This window comes from Talpa europaea (assembly GCF_964194135.1).
Source record: "Talpa europaea genome assembly, chromosome: 3".
NCBI classification, from domain to species: Eukaryota; Metazoa; Chordata; class Mammalia; order Eulipotyphla; family Talpidae; genus Talpa; species Talpa europaea.
Window position 1 is genome coordinate 19,309,684 of NC_140069.1, and position 21,372 is coordinate 19,331,055.

The 21,372-nt window shown below is 30.2% G+C and overlaps 1 protein-coding gene across 1 annotated transcript in view; it reads left to right on the top strand.

The window, feature by feature from the left end:
* Positions 1–21,372, top strand: part of CSMD3 (CUB and Sushi multiple domains 3) — a gene marked incomplete at both ends in the record, with an annotated part of 827,299 nt that overhangs the window by 327,871 nt on the left and 478,056 nt on the right. The window contains one exon of the mRNA XM_084229760.1: positions 4,673–4,984. Coding sequence (XP_084085886.1) covers positions 4,673–4,984 — 312 coding nt within the window. The remainder of the gene's footprint in view (positions 1–4,672; positions 4,985–21,372) is intronic.

The window sequence follows — 21,372 nt, forward strand, 5'->3', positions numbered from 1 at the left end:
AGACTATTAAATTAAAAGTTTATAGATGTTAAGATGCTGGAATTATGCATTAAATGAAAAATGCTTGTTATTTTCCACACTGCTGTATTCTTTCTGAAAATGTAACACTAACAAGCAGTGGGTTTCTTTCATTTCAACTCTTTATGCTTCAATTAATTTTCAAGAGTCCTCAGTTATTTATATATTCCTAAATTTCATGTAAATAATACTAAATAAGAGGAAATACAACATGCCCATAATCCAATTTGAGAAAATTTAAATGATGGTTCAAATAGAATTACTACATTAGTTGTATTTAGATTTTATCTTGATGTTGTTTTGTATATTTTTTTCATTTGCATGCTTTCATGTTAAATGTTTATTGCATTTTACTCATTGCACAATGCCACAAAATAATTCACTTAGATTTATTTTGTTAAACTTTCCTTTAAATGTTTCAATTGGAGCATTAAAATTAACAGAAGGAACAAGTATATGTTTATTTACATAAAGTTACATGCCAACATAAATATCTAAAAGTTACTTCTTTGAATATGGAATTATTTTTAAAATGTACTTATATGGTTGTATATCTATTGGACAATCCACTGATATGTCTAGAAACACATTCTGATTTTTACGTCTTTGATGAGTTAGACATTATTAGAAAATAACACAACATAAAATGTTTTTAATCTGTAAAACTAATGATTTAATCAAATAGAAATTCAAATTAAATTATGACATGAAGTTTTATTTGGTACACTTTGTGAATGACACATTTATAAAACACTTTACATGAATTATGCTTAGTCACTTACAGAATATTGTTGCACCAAAAAAAGCATTCACAAACTTAATTTCCATTATAATACAATATAAAATCTAAATTTAAAGTAAAGATTACTAGTAAATAAATTTTCTAATTTACATGTGTGATGTATATCATTTTTCATTGTCATAACTCCAAAGACAACATGATTTTTTATAGAAGCATGCTTATATATATGTAAACCATTTCATCTTCTTTTTGTTACATTGAAAAATGTTTTGTTAAAGAATATTAATGAAATTATATTTCAGACGTGTATAATTGTATACATCTATTTTTGAATATATTAATCAATCAATGACAGGCAATTCTAGTGTATAAACTACATCTTGTACACATGATTTGATTTCAAAATGAAGAATGGATTTTCTAACTGTACATTATCTTAATTTGAATTGTATGTGTTATATCATATGCAATTAATGCTGTATTATTAAATATATTGTTTACATAATTTTGTAGCATACTTAAATTTATATAAAGGAATTAAATACTATATTTTGATTTTGGTTTAGCTATATTATATAATGTTGAATTGTTGGTATGCATATTTCTAAGACTTTTTCCAACATTGACAATTACCTCATAAAACATATGTATGCAAAATTGTTGAGTGTTTTTTAAACTGTTAAGTGGTGCATTTTGACAATTTAAAAATCTGTGTTTCACACACTGCCAGTTTAATGTGGTACCAAAATCAGTATTCTAATTTGGTCTGCATTTTAAATAAAATGGTTGTACATATAAAAGATATAACTGTATGGTAATGGGTAATTTTATTGCCTTATAAAGGAAATCAATGTTATTGCTTTATATTTCCACTATATATATCAAATATTTAGCTAAATTTAGATGCACTTTTACTTCCTTTCATTGTGAGATATAACTACCTTTCACTATGCAGAAATTGATTATTCTAAGTAAACCCATTTCACACTAATAAAACTTTCATGTTTTGGTAATGATGAAAAAAATCTTCAACTTTTATGCAAAAATTTTTCAAACTCCACACTTTTTCAAAGTGATGTTTTTGAAGTTTAAAACCCAAATTATGATTTTCCTTTCCATTCAGAATTATTCTTTATTCATTATAGTTTCAAATACAACTTCATCGTGGTAAAAATGTAATCACATTTCATTTGTTTCATGTTATACTCTATTACTTTAACATTATTATTAAATTCATTCTTTACCCCTTAATTTTAAAGAGTATTTCTTGAGCATCTACTATGAACTAGTCACTATTTTAGAAGCTAGATACTCTGTACTAAACAGAATATACAAAAATCTCAGCCTTCAGGGAACTTGTATTCTAGTATGGGAAGGAAAGATTTTCAACCCAAAGTAAATCGAAAGAACTGACTAGTAAATATCTAATAGAAATATTCATTTGGCTATGTGGGTGTACCAATGTTTTATTTTATCGTTACATCCTGTTCTGGATTCAGGTTAAGAGACTTATTTTGAATCATCACCACCAGTAGCCAGAAGTAGAGCTCTATTATTGAAATTTTAAGATTGAGATTGCTAGTACAAATCCTTACTATAATGCTATTTAAGAACAGTTTTAACTCCCACATTTGATAAAGATTTTATTTGTGCAAACGGTTGTTTGGAAGTGGTTGTAGGTTTTTGAAGATTACTTATAGAAATAACCTAGACTCATTTCCAAGAATCATCCCAGAATGATTGATTCAAATTCAAGAGATTATTTGGGATTGATAATAATAACTTCAGTAGTGGAATATGATAAATACCTATTCAGTTTACATTTTTGATAAAAATAGGAAGACTAACTCTGACACATGTATAGATTCCATTATTTTTCCACACTTCTGGATTATATTTAACAAATTATAGCTAAGAGAATTTCTTCTCTAAATGAGTCCTGTAACTTATGATAAAATTATGAAATATTTTAAAGCATTAGTTTTTTGTCCTGTTTCCCTACTTCCTCTTAAAAATAGAACTATGATTAAATTCTCCAGGAAAAAATGTGGATTAGGTCATCATCTTCATAGTAATCCATAGTAACCCATAGCATATGGGTATCCCAAATGTCCAATTAATCATAGATTTATTACTAAATGTTAGTAAGTGTAGTATGTAAACATTGTGTAGCCAATTTATATAACTTATGTGAGCTTACTAGATTCTAATCTTCACAAAATTCAGATGAATATAGTGATTTTTTTCTGATTAATGCTTTCAAATAGGCTAGATATCTTTAAAATAATATGATAATTACCATTCATTATTTAACATTGCACCCTCAAAATATAAATCATCATTTAACTCTTTTGAATTCCTATACCAAATTAAAATAAGATAAAGCAGCTTAGTTGAGTGGATTGATACCAGACACATTGCTCCTTTGCTTGCTTATAAATGAGTTTTAAACTTCATTTTGAGGTTAAAGTAAAAATCAGAACTACAAGTCCTACAACTAATTTGCCTCCCTACAACACACGGAGGCAAGTGGTTTAAAACTACTTCAAACCACTTCAAAATTTCAAACTATTTTCCTCTCTTAGTGTGGTTAAAATATCCCTAAGTATTTTTCTAAATATATAATTATATATTGTGACAAGAATGTGAAATTGAGTTTACTGAAAATACAGGTATATGAAAATATATAGCATTCATTGACTTTAAAATACATTCAGAAAATACATATTCTAACAAGACTATTATAATTAATAGCTGTAAATCTAATTTTAACAACATTTTACTTTTTAAAATTTTTATTCATCAAATTCTTTTAAAAGACATCTTCATTTAGCTTCATGGTTACTACAGGTTTACTTTTTTTTTTTAATATGCTACCAAGGACAATCTTTTTAAAAGATTATGTAACAGTAATAAATAAACTATAAATTGACATAGTGAAAATATATTTTTGAATTATTGTGGAAATTTCAAAAGAGTTATAAAGTTGAAAGGTAAATACCATTACTCTTTATGAGATATTTGGAAATTCTCAACTGATTTTTAAAGCTAGGTTTCTTGATGATAGTAAAATTTTCAATAATTTGTAAATAAAATGATTTAATGTTTATTGGTTGAAAATATGTTCACCTCAAAATTTAAAGCAGTGGAAATATGGCTCACTAGTAGAATATAATGAATGAAAATAGTGAAAATATTATTCAATAGTGAAAAAAATATAAAGGATATATTGTTCACAACATTGAGTATTTAACCCATGTTGGGTATTTTCTGGCAAATAAGATTAAGGTAGACATTGAGATGTGGGGGTTGAGAGGATTCACCAGAGATCCCAGTTCTTCTATGCACAAATTAAAATGATAGACATTTACATAGTTATTTCAGTGTCATTTTTTATATCATTTTGTTTTCACTTTGGGTTTGATTTTAAATTGTCTTCACTTGCTTGTCTTAAAGTAAAAAATTTCGGTTCTTTTCACAGAATTTATGAAGAGATATGGCATAGACTATTCAAAGCATACTTTTGAGAGAAATTGTGCTTGCATAGTTACTGACTCTGACAAAATTTGTCACTTGCCAGGCATTTGTTGCAAAATTCATTTGTAGATAAATAAAAGGAAGATTGATTCAGGGCCATTTAAAGGGTTTACTATGTCACTTTTGTCCCCCTAATATGTTACAGTTAAAATGTGGTATATTCATGTGTAATATCTATCCTTAGGTTGATTGATATAAACCAACCATCAGATCTGGTTCACTTCACATTTTAGTGGTGTGTTTGTGTTTTGCCTCTTCATGTTGATTATCCTTAAGGTAATAGAAGGGGATATAATTTATTAAACTTATCAGAAAAATAAAAAAAAACAAAGTTTAAAAGAAAAAGTTAGCATCTAGTGCTACTGTGTCCCACAGGTTCTTCTACATTGACCCACACTACCTCCACTGGTGAGTTAGAGGAGCATAACAGGACTACCACTGGTGCTTTTGCTGTTGCTAGCACATCTGCAGATGTTACTGTATCCAGTGTTACAGCTGTCACCATCCATAGACTTTCCGAGGAACAGCGAGTGCAAGTTACGAATCTCAGAAATTCAGGTCTGGACTCCAACATGTCCAAGGACGGGCTCTCTCCTCATCAAGCAGATACACAAAGTACAAGGAGAAGACCAAGAAATGCTGAACAGATAGAAAGAACTAAAGAGCTTGCAGTTGTTACTCATAGAGGTATTGGATGTTATTTTACTTGTGCCCATTTAGTTGCAACCAAAGGTATATATTGCTAATGATTCTAATTAGAGAATTAGCTGAAAGATAGTCAAGACAGAAAACAAGAGTTAAAAGTAGCTGGAAAATATAGCTGTAACAGCCAAAACCTGAGTAATTTGAAAGCACAGAAATTAAAATTAAAAAAAAATATATCAAAGTGCAATGTAAATTTTGGAGAGGGGAAGGGGGCAAATGTAGAAAGAAAAGTGCATAAAAGGCATTATCCATAGAACAAGCAAGCACTGAAAGTGTCTGTTGCTTATTACATATTTTATGATGATAGATAACATGAATTGTTCAGTTTCTATTACATATTTACACACTGATGATACATTCCATTAATGATTTACAGTATTTGCATGAGATTTTTATGTTAGACAACTGCTAATTACAAACTGAGGAAGCAGATGATTTAATAGGGAAAAGATGGAAACATGTCTGGTGATTATTTTATGTAGTTTACGCCTCTATTTCTAAATTACCTATTGCCTGATTTCATTTTATACTGAGGACATTTGGGAATGTTAACAGCTATTGATTGAAATTATGGCTCCAAATTTTAAATATTCCTAAACTTCCAAGTTTAATTTTTAGAAAAAAAAGTACCATAAAGCTAAGTCATATTGAATTATCTGGTCAATTAAAACATGCTTACCTTTTACAAAATTATCAAGCATATTTTTTCTGTCTCTTAGTAGCAAGTTTCATTGAGCAGTTTAGAAAAAAAATACAGTTTTTCATTTATGTAAATATATGCATAAGTGGAAATAATTAATTCTTCATATTTAAACTACAAAATATGTACTCTAACTCTGTCTCCAACTCATTGTCATATATTCTCTAAATTAGCTATGGTGTATATAGTGTGAATAGGCATGTTTTATGCAGAGCATGATGTGAGTAATAGAAAACCATTCAATGCTTATTATACATTAAGGAGAAAAATCAAGACATCTTATATAAATTGATTTAAAAATCATACAGAAATGTCTCAGAAGCTCATTTCCATCAGAATTCATACTGAAGTAAATTAACTTTAATTTTCCTTAATAATAAGCAATTCCAAACTTAATTCCTAACATATAGTAATCACCTATAAAATATTAAATTGATAATACCTTGCTTAGCTTTATTCACTTTCCTACCTTAAATATTGCTACCCATAAAAGTATAAAGACCATGTTAAAATTTATGACTTTCTTAACCAAGTAGATAATTTCTCTTCATATCCAGAAACAAAAAATTATAAAAAATATTAAAATTTTAATTAAGAAAAAATGCTCTTCTTAGGTTTTCCATCCTGTTTAACAAAATGCATGAGCTAACAATGAAAAATTCCCTTGTATTCATTTTCTCATGCTTTCATAAAAGCCAGGTGGGTTTTGAAATTATTTTTATTATAGAAATCAAATAATAATACAAATACTGCTTTACACTGGTGTTCCTTACCAATTGGAATACTGGGATAATTAGAGAGTATAGGCAGTTATTTATTAGAAATTTTAAATGTCAATTAAGTGGTCTTTTAAATATCACTAAAACTCTTATTATAACTAACATAACTAGCTGTGCAATTAATGAATAAGTTGAAAAGGTAATATTCATCAAAAATATTTTCAGTTCTCCAAGGTATTATTCCAATGTTTCCTATTGTGCTATAGTTAAAATATCAATAATTCAATTTGTTATCTTTGTAATTTTTTTCACTGTCTATTCATTCTCACTGAAAGAATACCATTCCCAAATTTCTGCATTTAAAGAGTTTTTTAAAATTGAGATTAAAAAGAAGCAAAAGAAAAGAACATACTAGTAAATGATGTTGATAAAGATATTCTTTAAACTTTGTTTAATACCACACCAGCTTCCTGTATTAGTGTCAGATAGTCCTCAGAGTGACAATTGCATTTGCACTGACTAGATTCTAGTCTAATTTGTTACCTACTACGTGTGAGACCTTGTGAAGGTCACATGGAATATTAATGTTCAATTTCCATATCTTTGTAATAGTATTATATGAGGGTTATCGTGAGACTTCAACATGGTACTGGGTAGAAGAACCAGCAAGCATCATAGGTATTTTCTCCCAAAAGTATTATTTTAGGTATTTTCTCTCATATTTCCCACATCATTGGTTAGTTTCAAGGTGAGAGAACTAGACTGAGTGTACATTTTGCACCTTATCAGTTACCTGCTTTTAGCAATAACTTCAAAGCTCAGCGTTACAATTTCCCATAACTAAGAATATCTGCCTCGTAAGTTTAGTGTGAAGTAATTTAGCATAATTACTGTCTTAAGTGTTTAACAATTATTAATACATGTGTTATTATTCAGCAAATATATTTTAACTCTTGCTATGCACATGACATTTTACTGTATAATACGGGATTAAGGGGCCTCCAGGTGGCGCAGCGGGTTGCGCTTAGGGCTGTGAAGCTGTCCACAGCCTCTGCAGCGAGGATTTGATTCCCCTCTGGCCAGGGAGATTCCCACCTGGCATGGCAGATCTCCCCTGTTGTGCCCGATGCTTCCCTCAGCAGTGCCTTAGGTCCGTCTGCCTGTTCTGCTCCCAGCTCTGTCTCTGGTGAATCCTTTCACCCTCCTGCACCTCTGGCTGTATCCCAGCTCTTGTATAAAAATAAATAAATCTTTAAAAATAATAATAACACAGGATTAAGGATGAACAGTGTGGACCATGCCATGTCATTATGTAGTCTATGTAAGTTTTAAAAAAGAGTAATACAAATTTATTAATAGAAACATCTGCCAGCACCGTATTTCTGAAATGAATAAAGGAGAGCAACTGACCACCTCTAAATGTAAAATTCAAGGAAGGCTCCACAGAGGATATTAAAACTCATTCTTTAAAGGTTCACATTAAAAGTTTTACATTAGTATATTGTGTTTACGTCAATAAAATATAAAAAAATGCATTGAATAGAAATGATGAGTCTATACCAAAATATATAAAGGAAGTATTTAACGGTGCTTAAAGGAAGTTATACATTAATATAAATAAACCTAAAGACAATTAAGGTTTTAATTACAAAATATTTATGATTAGATCTGGATAAGATCCAATGGTATTTTATTTTTCACCAGAATAGTTTACTACCATAGCTGTACAATCTCTTTTGAGATTATTTCTTAATATTTACTTAAACTGCATTTTCTGAAAATCCCTAAAGTGATTTCAACTCAAATTTGACTTAATATAGCATAACCTAATATGATTAAAGTAAGTAAAATACCCTAAATTTCTAGAATTTTATATTTTAGAATTAAATGAAATATTTCAGATCATCTAATATAACACATTATTTTATAAAAGTAAGTATGACCTGACAAAGACTTATGAAAACCAGGTTTTTACTGCTAAGTTAGTATTAATTTATTCTTTCATTTATTAAAGTTTCATAAAATATACAAAGTCTTTATGAGGTGATAGGAAGTTTAAAATAATATAAAGGAAGAATACTATTGGAATTTTATAGGGATTGCATTAAATCTTATATATGTCATTTTGATTAAATTGTTATTTTGACTGTACTTATTCTCCCCATTCATGAACATGGAATATTTTTCCATCTTTTTATGTCTTATTATATGTCCTTTAATATAGTGTCTTATAGTTTCATTGTATCAGTCCTTCAGCTCTTTGTTAGAGTAAATCCTAGGTATTTAGTTATTTTGATGCACTTGTAAAAGGAATCATTTCATAATTATTTGCTCACTCATTTGTAGTTTAAGTCCCTAAGACAAAGGAAATAAAAACAAGAATAAACAGTTGGGACTATCTTAACTTAAAAAGCTTTTATACAGTGAATGAATATCTTGGTAGGGTAAAAGGGCATCCTACTGAATGTGAGAAAATATTCACACATCATATAACTATCAGAGGGTTAATATTAAAGGTCTATAAAAATTCATACAAATTAACAACAAAAACCAAATAGCTTAATTAAATTAATATAAATTATAAACACAATAGAATTTTCCTTCCAAGATATTTATAGTGAAACCATATAAAATATCTTAAAATGTGCTTTACTCCACTTAATTTCACAGTTTTGGCTTTTTTGTGTATGTGAACGAATGTTATTTCTATTTTTTTCCTGTATACACAAGTTCTGTCCACTGTTATTGAGCAGCCTTGTAGTTGATGTTTTTAAGGAGAAAAGGTAAATATATAACATCTTGTAGGGTCAACTATGTATTATGCATTTTATAGCTGTTGATGCTGTTTGTTTTGAATTAGTGAGGTCAGTTCTTCCATAGTAAGTTTAATAACTATCAATCATATCAGTAAGATGAAACAGTTTTAGTTTAGTGTACAAAATAATATGAAATCCAATTTAATGTAGACATATGCCCCCCATGAGAGCAGCTTAAAAGAAAACCAATTTTAATCATATTTTTAAAATGCAGCTCTTTATTATTTCCTGTTTTAAGGTAAGAGGAGTAAATTTAGCATAGAACTATCCATCTCAGCAATTTTAATACAAAGCAGGAACTTTTAAATTTATTATAAGCAATGTTTTTCAAGTAAACTCATCTGTACGTTTACAATATTCAACAAAAAAAAGGAGACACCAGACTATCAGACACGCATCTACACTACATTTCCAGTTTACTTCAGAAGTAAAATTACATCATATGTAATATCTTTGTTCAAAAACATGACAGTAATAAGACAAAACACTATTGTGTGAAATTAACAGTTCACAGGTGCCTGCCATATGCCTTTCAGTTAGACTCTTTTCTTACCTTAAAATATATTTCAAATATTTAAACTGTTTGCAAATATTAATACTTATTTCAAAAAAATGCCATTAATACTCTTCTAGAATATAAATTTGTAAATCAAAAACATGTTGTTTACATTTTTCATTCTTTAATCTTCACAAGAAGTATCACTCTGAGGAAGTTTATTTATTAACTCAGATATTTTATCAATCTGTATATATACTCGCTTTACCTTTGGCTTTCATTGTTGGTTGTATATTAGAAGTATAGTATCTTCTCCCTCAGGTGTTGTTACCATACCATACCACACCCACCAGTAAGACACCCATAGTTCACCATTGTATTCCTCTGTAGACAGTGTAATATATGTCCATCAATAGGAGGGTTTTATTAAGCATTTCATATATCTGTGCTATGCATGTGATAGATTTAAAAGAAGAATAAGATATTCTATATTTTCAAATGAAAAGTTGTAGAGATAGTACCATATAGAAAATTTATTAGTCAAGTCAAATTACTATATCATGTATATGGTACATATTGTGGATGTCTTATACCTATCTTTAAATATGTGGTATGTTGTCACATGTAAAAAAAGTTCAGATTTTTTCAGGCATATATTGTAGAATTTAGTGTATGGAATTTTATGAAATGTATCAAGAAGATAAAAATAGTTTGTTATAAAGACTGTTCTAATATTGAGTTAGTTCAAGTATAGAGTGTGTGCTTCAGAAAGCAATCATTAAAAAGAACATAGTGTTATGGACAGATTGGATATTTAGAAAGCAATTTAAACATTAAAGAATATCTCAATAATATAATTCCTGTCTTCTAATCCTAAGAGTCTAAATCTATCCTGAGATATTGCATATTAGGTGACATTTTTATTATCATCATCTATTTCCTCTTGATGTTTGATTTGGCATGGATTTATCTTTATGCTTACCTAATTGTGTAGCCAATGTTAAAATAATTACAGAAGTGGCCAGTGTTACCATCAGGAAAGTTAGATATTGCCACATTCTTTGTTCCAGTCATATGTATATTCCTTCCAGTGCCCAGTGGTCCTCTATATGACTTATATCCCAAAAACTTTCCATTTGAGGATAAACCCTGTCTTGTCTTTTCCATAGTGTCCAAGATGGACAGTTACTATTTTCAAGAACTTTTACTTTCTTATTTTTTTTTGTTTTCTCCCCCTCCCTCCTTCCCTGTCTCTCTCCTTTTCTTCCTTTAATTCTATTCTCCCCCCCCACTCCCTCTTCCTTGTCTCCTTTCCTTCCTACCTTCTTCTCTATTCCTCCTTTCTTTTTCCTTCCTTCCTTTTTTAAATTCCTAATTTGTTCCATTCTTCAGCAAATGTTTCCTAAGTACTTATATACCAAACTTTGTTCCAATTGTTAAGTATACATCATTGAGTAAAACTGAGTAGATTCTGCTTCATTAAATTTATATTCAAGTGGGAAGTAAAAGACAATAAGCAAATAAATAATTACTGAAAAGTAGTGATGGTTGTGCAGAAAATTAAAATAGTCCTTGTGATGTAGGGGTCACTACCTTTGTTTAGATGTCCAGGAAAGGCCTCTCTGAGTAGATATATTCTAAACTGAGAACAAATAACAGCATGGAGATAGGCATTCTGAAGTCAGAGGAGAAGGCATAGCAGACAACAAAAACAGGTATCTAGAAAGAACTTGAATATTGTTAAAGATTTATTTATTTATTTATACAAGCACTGGGTACAGTCAGAAGTGCGGAGGGTGACAGAATTCACCAGAGCCAGAGTAGGGAACAGAACAGGCAGACTGAAGAAATACACTGCTGAGGGGAGCAGCAGGCATGGCAGGAGAGGTCTGTTATGCCATGTGGGACCCTTGCTGGCAGCCAGGGATCCAACCAGTGCTGCAGAGGCTGTGGGCAGCTCCGCAGTCCAGCGTTATACCGCTGCGCCACCAGGGGAGGCCCAAGAACTTGAATATTGTTTGAAAGAAAGTCCAGGATGCCTAGAGTGAACAAGGAGAAGAGTAGTAGAGATGAGCTTAGAAACCAGGAATGAATGTTCTGAGGCACAGGTAGAATTTTATTTTAGACTAAATGAAGCATTGATAGGTCACCATAGGTGGGCTTTAGCGGGGTGGTGATGTATTGTAAAGTACTTTTAAAAAGACACTAGTAAGAAATTGAAGAAGTACTTTTAAGTAAATTAGAACAGGCAGACAAATTAGTAAGGTATATAGAAGTGCAATTAATAGATACTTGTAGTTAATAGATACTTAGATTCTAAGTCTCAATCTTCAGTGTTAACACAAGTCACCGTGCAGTCTTGTTCTGTTGTAGATTGTGACTTCATGGGATAAGGGTGGAGTCTAAGATTCTGCATTTCTAATAGGGATATATGTCATGCTGATACATAATACAGCGAGAACTTACATGAGGATCCTTATCATGGAGAGATAGAATAAAAATCAAACAGCACCTGCTCTCTGTCCACTCTTCATGAGATCTTCTCCACTAGAATCATCACGATGTTAATGAACTCTCTCAGATAATATAGTAAAAACTAAACTTAAGTACTGTACGTGTGACTCTAACATGAGGGATTCCTTAGAATTTCAGATATATTTTAGGGCAGAGTTTAATTCTGTATCAACCTTTATGATAATAATTAATTCTGTCAGCACTTAAGAATGACTGAGCTGATAACATCAGTTCTTTTACTGGAAAAATCAATGAGTGGGAAAACATTTCCAAGTCAAATTTTAACTCATGTATTAAATTTTACTCTAAATTTTATTCCTTGAAATGAATTTTATTTTAAAATTTGTTAATCTAATAGCAAAAATGAAAAAAAAAGACATGAGGTTTTAGTTCCCTTTATTTGCCATTTTTCAGATCTCTGAAAAGCTAACTGATAGATGGAGGCAGAACATAGTGAAAAGAAGAATACCAAAATTAATTACAAATCAAAATTTTTCATGATTAAATAATTAAGCATTATCTTCTATATTTTATAAATGGTGAAATTGTATTTGACTGCTTGAATTCCCAGAACCTTCTTCTTGAGACTATCTGATGTACTGATTTTCATGCATGCTTAGATAAGTAATTACAGAATGGAAAATTTATAACTTCCAAAAAAAATCTGGTTAAATATCGTTTTCTCAGGTACCTTATTAAATTATTAATTTTAATGTAATTGTTTAATATTGTTAAAGAAAATACATTATTTAGCAAATAGGGAACTTTTAAAATATAGGTGGATGTGTACTATATATAAATACAGACTACTGCATGTTTTATCAATATCTTTTCATTTTGTTTCTTTCATTGTTCTCTTGACTTTTTCCTAATTATATTATTTTGTGAGAAATAAAAATAATATTGATATTTGTAGCAATTTAGAAGTCCATGTCCAGAAATGTACCAATTTATTATTTTATTACATGATTATTTATTGAGTATTCTCATTTCATTATTCCATTACGCATTTCATCATGTTTGTGTAACTATCAAAGAGTATCATCCGTAACAGTAAATATGTTTTTATGTCTTTAAACCATAACAGTTAATATGTTTTTATATATTCATTCTGTTTACATTTTGTTGAAAAAATGCCTTAAGGGAGAAAAAAAGAGAAAAAATAAAATATTAGAATTTACTGGAAATGGGCTTATGTTTTTCTAAAAGGTATTAGATAAAAATCTTTGAATGTCTGAGGACATTTATCACAATATTAATCACTGAAAAATATTTTTTCACAATGACAAATGTGAAAGTAACCATTTTAATATTTTATCCAATGCTACTCCTCAAACCATGCTTTGAGTTATTTCTATACAGAAATTTTAAGAACTTCTTATGACCCAGCGTTTTGGTTTTCCTATGAGTATATTTTAGGAAGCATACACCTTTCTACTTTAACTGGAACCATCACCCCCTAACAGTTGTCTTATTTCAAAGTGCTATTTTTATCTGTTTTTTAAACCCATCATTATGTTCCTCAGTAATCATTAATTAGACATCTTGATGGTTTATTTTTATATTAACATACTATTTCTCATTTTTTATAGAATGAACAAACAAGGAACAATATAATAAAATGTACTGTACTGATTAAAAGAGAAGGCTTAACCTAAATGTTCGAGATGAAAATGGTTTTGTTTGTAACTGATTTTCCCATATTGTTTCCAGAGCTGATTATATTACCTGTGAATGAGATGGTCACAGTGAATGTAACATTTGTAACTTTTAAATCTTTTCCCTTGTTAAAATATGTTGAAGGAGATAGACTTTCTATTTGTGCTCAAAGCTGGTGCCAAAGCAAACCACTTTGCCTTTTAGAATATGAAGAAATGGCCCTATGGTACAGACATTTTTATCTTGTTCAAAATTATTTCAGGGCATTTTCACCCACTTTTTCAACAAGCTGCTTTCCTTGCATAGAGTTTTCAGGAGCATATGGATACCCTGCTGTGCATAGAGTGAAATCACATAATTAAGCTTTACAATTTTAGGAGGAACAGAACCTCCATATATGGTACAACAGCATGGTGTTAGATTTGGGGTGCATTGCATAGAATATTTTTCTCTTCATAATTGTATCATGTGTATTAAAAATCATGATCTATTGCTTTTTACTGTTGATACTTGATTTATTTTGGTTTAAATTTTCTTCAAATGACAGTTCATAATGTCAAAGGGGATGAAAGGGACATGAATTCCTAGATTGATTTTATCTGGAGATGAGGAATTTGAATTATTTTCATTTTTCAATGTTTCATCAATTCTTCTGAATTTCCCATTAGAAAGAAAGGAATGCAAAGATGACCCAACTAAAACAAATACATGATTATTTGAATATCATATAGTAGTTTTTTTCATTATACTCTTCAAAATTCATGTTTATGCTTTTAAAATAAATGATTAAGGACTTCAAGTGGTGGGGTTATATTTGGCAATATCAGTAAGTAAGGAGTCTTTACTCAATATTAAATTCAATTAATGTGGATCTGATTCATAGTAAATTAAAACCTAGTCAGATCTTGTTGATGATTCAAATTTTATATTATCGTTCATTGCAAACAAATGAGGTCCCATAAAGGCTGAATATGTGTAATGCTGTTATTCATAGTCAAGTGGTGGTATAAATATTAGGTTTAAAGTTTCAGTTTCAATTAAGTGAATATATTTTACTAACATGTGTATGACCTTGGGCAATCTCCTTAACTCTCCTTCCTTTATACATCTGTAATCCCATTTTGAATAATTATTTTGTCATTGAAATTAGACAGTAGGCATAGGGAACCTATGTTTTAGACACACAACCAATGAATGATGCATCCCTTTCCTGGAGCCTTTTTAATAAGAAAATAAGCTCTTGTTATATAAAAACTTCATAAGGTAAACATACTGAAATTGAGAAAGCAATTAGCACAGATTTTAAATTTATTAGGTAACTGATTACCTTAGAAATAAAATATATAGCTTAAATGCAGTAGTGTTAAAGAATTATGGAAACAACTGATATAAATAGCTCTATTAGTATTCATATTGATCTAATGTATAAATTATGCAAAAGTAATGTGTAACAATTCAACTCAAGTTTCTACTACGAATCCCATATTTTATCCTATAAATTTTATCCTTCGGATGGGACACACTTTCAATATAAACAACTCAACTTACTTTTTGTCTACTCTATCCCTGTTTTAATTCCCAGTGCTTCTTTGGGAGATAATTGGTAGAAAAGAGCATAGTTATGTGATCTTCAAAATATTCACTAGAAAACAAGGAAGTCTTCAAAATATTCACTAGAGAAAAAGTAAGCAGCCAATGGTACAATGAGTAGCAGCTACCCTTATCTCTACCTAGATGTATCTTTTGAAGTAAAAGTGTGTGGTCACAGACAACTTAAGGTGTTATTTAATATACTACCTGAAAATTCAAATACCTAATGATTTTCATTTACCAGTTTTATACCCATCAGAATCCACTGGGAATAAATGGAATAGACTAAGTCAAGAAAGGTTTACTAATAGAAAGGATATTTCTAATGAGTATGCAAATGACCCAAAGGATAAGGATGTAAAAGAAACAAAAGGGATCATGTTATTGTAATCTAGAGTAGTAGCATCTAGGCTGTCACCATTCCCCACCCATTGTGATGACAGGGTATAGTCTAAAGAGACAGGTAGAGCAGATTGGCATAAAATATTAATGATCTTCATTTAAGGGTCCTTTCCCACTCCAGTCAACATAATGTTAAGAGACCCTGCAGATTAATCTTGATAGTACTTTCCTCTCTCCCTCCAACCTCTTGATAGAATTCTGCAGTGAATATGGGCATCTATGAATAGATTCCAGTGCTACACAAACTTAGATGTCCATAAAATAACCTGGGAATAGTGTTACACCACAAGTTCTAATTCAGTAGGTCTGGTGTAAAACTTAATTATCTGCTGTAACAATCTCCTAGATGTCAATGGTGCTAATACAGTTCCATAGTTTTCAGAGGAGGAGGTAGCCTATGCAGATAAATCTTTTGTACAAAGAATGAGAAAGCATATTGATACAGAAAGGCAAATGGTCAATATAGAACATCAATGGTTTATGATGAATACTTTGCTTCTTCCCTAGTCATGAATTTAGTAGCATTACTCAGCATCAAGTGCAACTGTTACAACCCTTCTATAATTACTTTAAACAGAAATCAAGTGGTGATGCCAAGGTCTCTAGTGAAGAACTTGGATAAAATGTAACAATCTGAAATAGGCATGGATAATATTGTTACTTATAGTAATACTGGTTTTGGATTTTTTTAATTTAATATTATTCACCGTATTGAGGAATTTTGTAGTGGAATGATATAGTATACTGATCTCAGTCTGATGAATAGTAATTATTAAAAAAAAAGACAAAAAGAAAATTCCATTCAAAAGAATATGATGTGTCAAAACCAAAAAGGGTCTAAGGAAATGAATGAAGTAGTTCTTAATATTTAACTTCAGGATTACAGAAAATATAAAATGTTATTTCATTTGAAACTGAGGATGAGAAGCTTAATTAACTTAAAGTCAGACAGTTTTAAGAGTGTTAAAAGTATCTGTGAACCATACTAATGGCAAATCTTCCCATATGGTGACTTTTATTTTGCAATTATAAGAATCCCTAAAGAGAATATAAAAATCTCACATTTTTCATATAATCCTGACATTTTACAGAACACCATAACTGTAAGACCTGTTACACCAAGCACTTCAGTTGCATCTGCTTGTATCTACATAAGTGTTATAGATTCCTGAATTTGTTCCATTTTGGGGAGGAAAGAAAACTCATACACAAAATTTTAGTCTTTATTTAATAAGTAGTTGCATGATTTTCAACCAATTATGTACTTCATCCCAGTGCTCTTTAACAAAATTTAACAGAACTAATTGAATGCAAAAGATCTCTAATAAGTAACAAATTGATTTTATAAAATACGGTGTCTTCTTTTCACACTCACCACTGTTCAGATTTCCAAACCAAAAAAAGGAAAATAAAAACACTTATTTCACAGTTTGAAGTGATTGAAAATAAGATACCAAAGATTTAGGGCTCTATACTGATCTTAGTACTACTTTAAGCTTCATAATCTTTTACTTCAACTTTGTAGCTTCAGAATCATCTTTTATGAAAGTGAAAAATCACTCTGTGACAAGACAGCTTAAAATATGCTGAATGTCTCTATATGTATGTTCATAAAAACTAATATGATAATATACTTAAAGTTGTTTCTACACATTCTTACTAAATTTGCTATTTTGGTCAAAGGACTTGGAAGGTTTCTAACTCTGTATAAAAAAAAATAAAGTTTAGCTTAGAAATCCAGGGAAAGTAGATGATATAATTTGTTATAACACCCCTGCACAGTGAAAAAAAAAAAAAAGACATAATGTAAAATAGTTGAAAAATTTAGTATATTGCATTGCCAGTTGAAATGTCCTCTGAAATTCACTAGATCCCAAAATTATAAATGGTAATACTAAATACATTTACTGAATCCCTATAATGTTCCAATTCATGGAATTTTTGTAGCTTCTAAGCATAGTGGTATAATATATAACTGTACATTTTCTTTCAATTAAAAATTAGGTACTTCATAAATTTTATACACTTATATTCTATATGCATGAATTAGTGCTAGCTTCCAACTATCATGGTAGCATAAATAAAAGTTTAGGACTTAAATGTTGGGGTATCTGAACTGTATTGCATGTTTTTTGATTTTTAAATGGGAGAATATATTAAAATATTATAAAATTGCATACATTTAATTTACTTATGAAATTAAATTGGTCCTGTCTTATCATTTAAATCAGAATATTTTGGGGCCTCCCTGGTGGTGCAAGGGTTAAGATGCAAACTTTGAAGCTGTCCGCAGCCACTGTAGCATGAGTTCTATCCCTGGGCCCACCTGGCCAAGTAGCTAACTCACATGGGACAGCAAACCTCTCCTATCTCACCCGCTGCTCCCCTCAGCAGTGTATTTTAGTAGATCTGCCTATTCTGTCCCCCACTCTGTCTCTGGTGAATCCTCTCACCCCCTGTACCTCTGGCCTGTACCCCAGCTCTTGTATGCATAAATCTTTAAAAACATAAATGAGAATATTTTCAATCTTGCAAACATCTAAAGTTCAGGCCTTCATAAATGAATATTTCCATGTTTTCATACGTATTTGGTTGCACCACTACTTTTCTAATCAAATGATTTCTCTATACACTCTATCCTTTTATTTTAACATATTGTGAAAGAAAATATTTCCCACAAAGATTCATGTGATACATACTAATGTGCTCCTGTATCTTCTATTAACATCTCTTTACTGTATAATCCAGAAACATGATCTGATTGAACATACTTCTGATCACCTTTTACAATCATATATAGAAACATGTAAGGAAATACTTGTTTATTCAGCAATTTACATCCAGTGGTAAACCTTATATGAAAGCTGGTAAAGCAGACACCACAGGGATACTAGCTAGTTTTTACTCTGTCTGCAGTATAAATTCTTAATCTTTTTTCCTCTTAGGATGATAGAGGAGTGACCAATTAGCATTATCTATGCTAAATATGTTCTGAAGAGGTTTTTTATTATGCCAGGATATGTGTAGAAAGAATTGTTAAATTTTGTAGATGCAGATGTAAAATAACCACTACTTATTTGTAAAGACACAATGAACAAAATTTACCTTTGAACTAGGTTATATGCTTTTACAATCTCTGAACACATTTCAATCTTGAGATAGTATTGAGAATTCTGGTTAAATTAGCCTTTACTTGTTCCTTTTTTCCCCCTACACTTAAAGAGCTAAGGGTAAAATAATTTCTTAGAAATGAATAGAAAATTTAAACACTTCGTCCAATGTCTCATGGGATTAGAACACAGGTCTTCCAGCTCCCAGTCCAATGAGAGAAATGTCACAAGTAATATACTGGGTTTTAACATTATCTTGACTTGTAATAAAATTCTAGTTCATGATTGTCAATAGGTAAATGAACCCGATGTCAGTAGTGAGCTGTGCCATAATCTCAAAGTCAAATACTCACATATACTAATTTAAATAGCCAAAAAATCACTTCAGATAATTTTCTCATTGGTATAGTTTATTCATTGAGTTTAAAGGTAAAGATAAGAATATAATTAATTAAAAATAAAAAGTAGGGCTTATATAAAATATCAGGGTACTAAACACAACAAAAAAAAAGCTTTTTTTTTTTTTTTGGTTAAAGATTTATTTATTTATTTATTCATATAAGAACTGGGGTATAGGCCAGACGTGTGGGGGGTGGTGAGAGGATTCACTAGAGACAGAGTGGGGAACAAAATAGGCAAATTGACTGAAATACACTGCTGAGGGGAGCAGCGGGTTAGTCAGGAGAGGTCTGCTGTGCCATGTGGGTTGCTCCCTGGCCTCTGCAGTGGCTGTGGATATCTTCATAGGCTGCGTCTTAACCCCTTGCACCAGCAGGGAGGCCCAAGAAAAGCATTATCATACTTTAAAAGTTCAAAGAAGCAATAATAACCCCTCCCATCAATAAAATACAATAAAATACAATAATAACCCCTCCCATCAATAAAATACATTTGACCATCTCAAATGAAATTATTTGCCTTTTCTAATGAATTCTCACAATCTGAATCACAGATTTATAATCACAGATGCTGCCACTTGCAAGATAAGTTATTGTTAAAATAAAAACTACAAATTTGGAAGATCAAAATAAAACTAGAATATTGCATTAACATTAACTTTCTTATTTTGTTAGAATATAATCTAAGTAGAAAATGAAAAGCATTTGTAGATGTTCTGATGACATTTAGCAAATCCAATACAAATTTGAGGCAGAAATTTTCCAATGAAAAAAATTGTCTGCTTATTAATATAAACATGTCTGTTTTTTTCTTTTTCAAAAAAATGTTCTGCAAAGTTGCAAATTTTCACTATATACATAACAAATAAAATGTTAAAATAATGGGTATGTGATTTTTGAGATTATGTCTTAAAGAATCTATCAATTTTCAAATAAGGAACTTGGAACCAGGAGATTAAGTTTTAGATCAGCAATAGAAGGATCACTTACAGGTCATCTTTTTCAAACCTCCAATTGATACTCAATTCCCTTTATCACATCTGTATAATAATGTCAGTTTTCTAACATTAAAGTTCAGTACCAAAGCTGTAGCTGCTATCTCCCTAACTTTTTATCCTACTAATACTACATAATCTCAGGTTACACTAACAAAGATTCTATAGCATTAAAATAAAAGCATGTGTCATCTGTTTCCCCACCCCAACACACACACATATATTGATATTTGGATCAAAATCAATGTCTTCACTAATATGGGAGTATTTGTTAGTAATATTTAGATAGGAATATTGTATTTTTAATCATTTAAATATGTGACTTTAGATAATTAAGGTTTAAGTATCATAAAAATAAATTTTTGGTAAGTTTTGAAATGTATTTTAGAATTTAAATTGCTTCTGCAAGATAAATGGAAAATTTATCTGGAAAATACTAAAATGATAATCCCCTAAAGTGGTTTAAAACTGTTTTAACAAGGAATGCAGAAACAAAATGGTTTTCCCAGTGGATTACAAGTAATCAAGGATGAATTTGATTCTTGGATTAATAACATTTTTTTCCTCCAGACCTTTTGCATATTATTAAATAGTTCTGTTATGCTAAGAAAAGTTATGAAACAAACCAAAGAAGCAAAAATGAACAAAACATGTTTGACATGTAAAATGTCATAGGAAAACAAAGAAAATGGATCTTTCTGCATATTTCTACAACTCTTGCATTTAATACTTTCTAAATTTCTTAAAATCTACATAATTTTTATGTACCTAAAAATATCTTTACACATGAAATTGCCTCATCTGGAACACTCATTCTTTCATTATGTCCTCCCTTCCTAATTCATGGTCATCAAAGGAAATCATCTATCAAACTGCCTTAGTTAAATGAAACAGAATTTACAATTATTTGTTCCTTATACATTCGTACAAAGGATGGTATTTTACTACTGACTTTGAGAAGCTTACAGTCT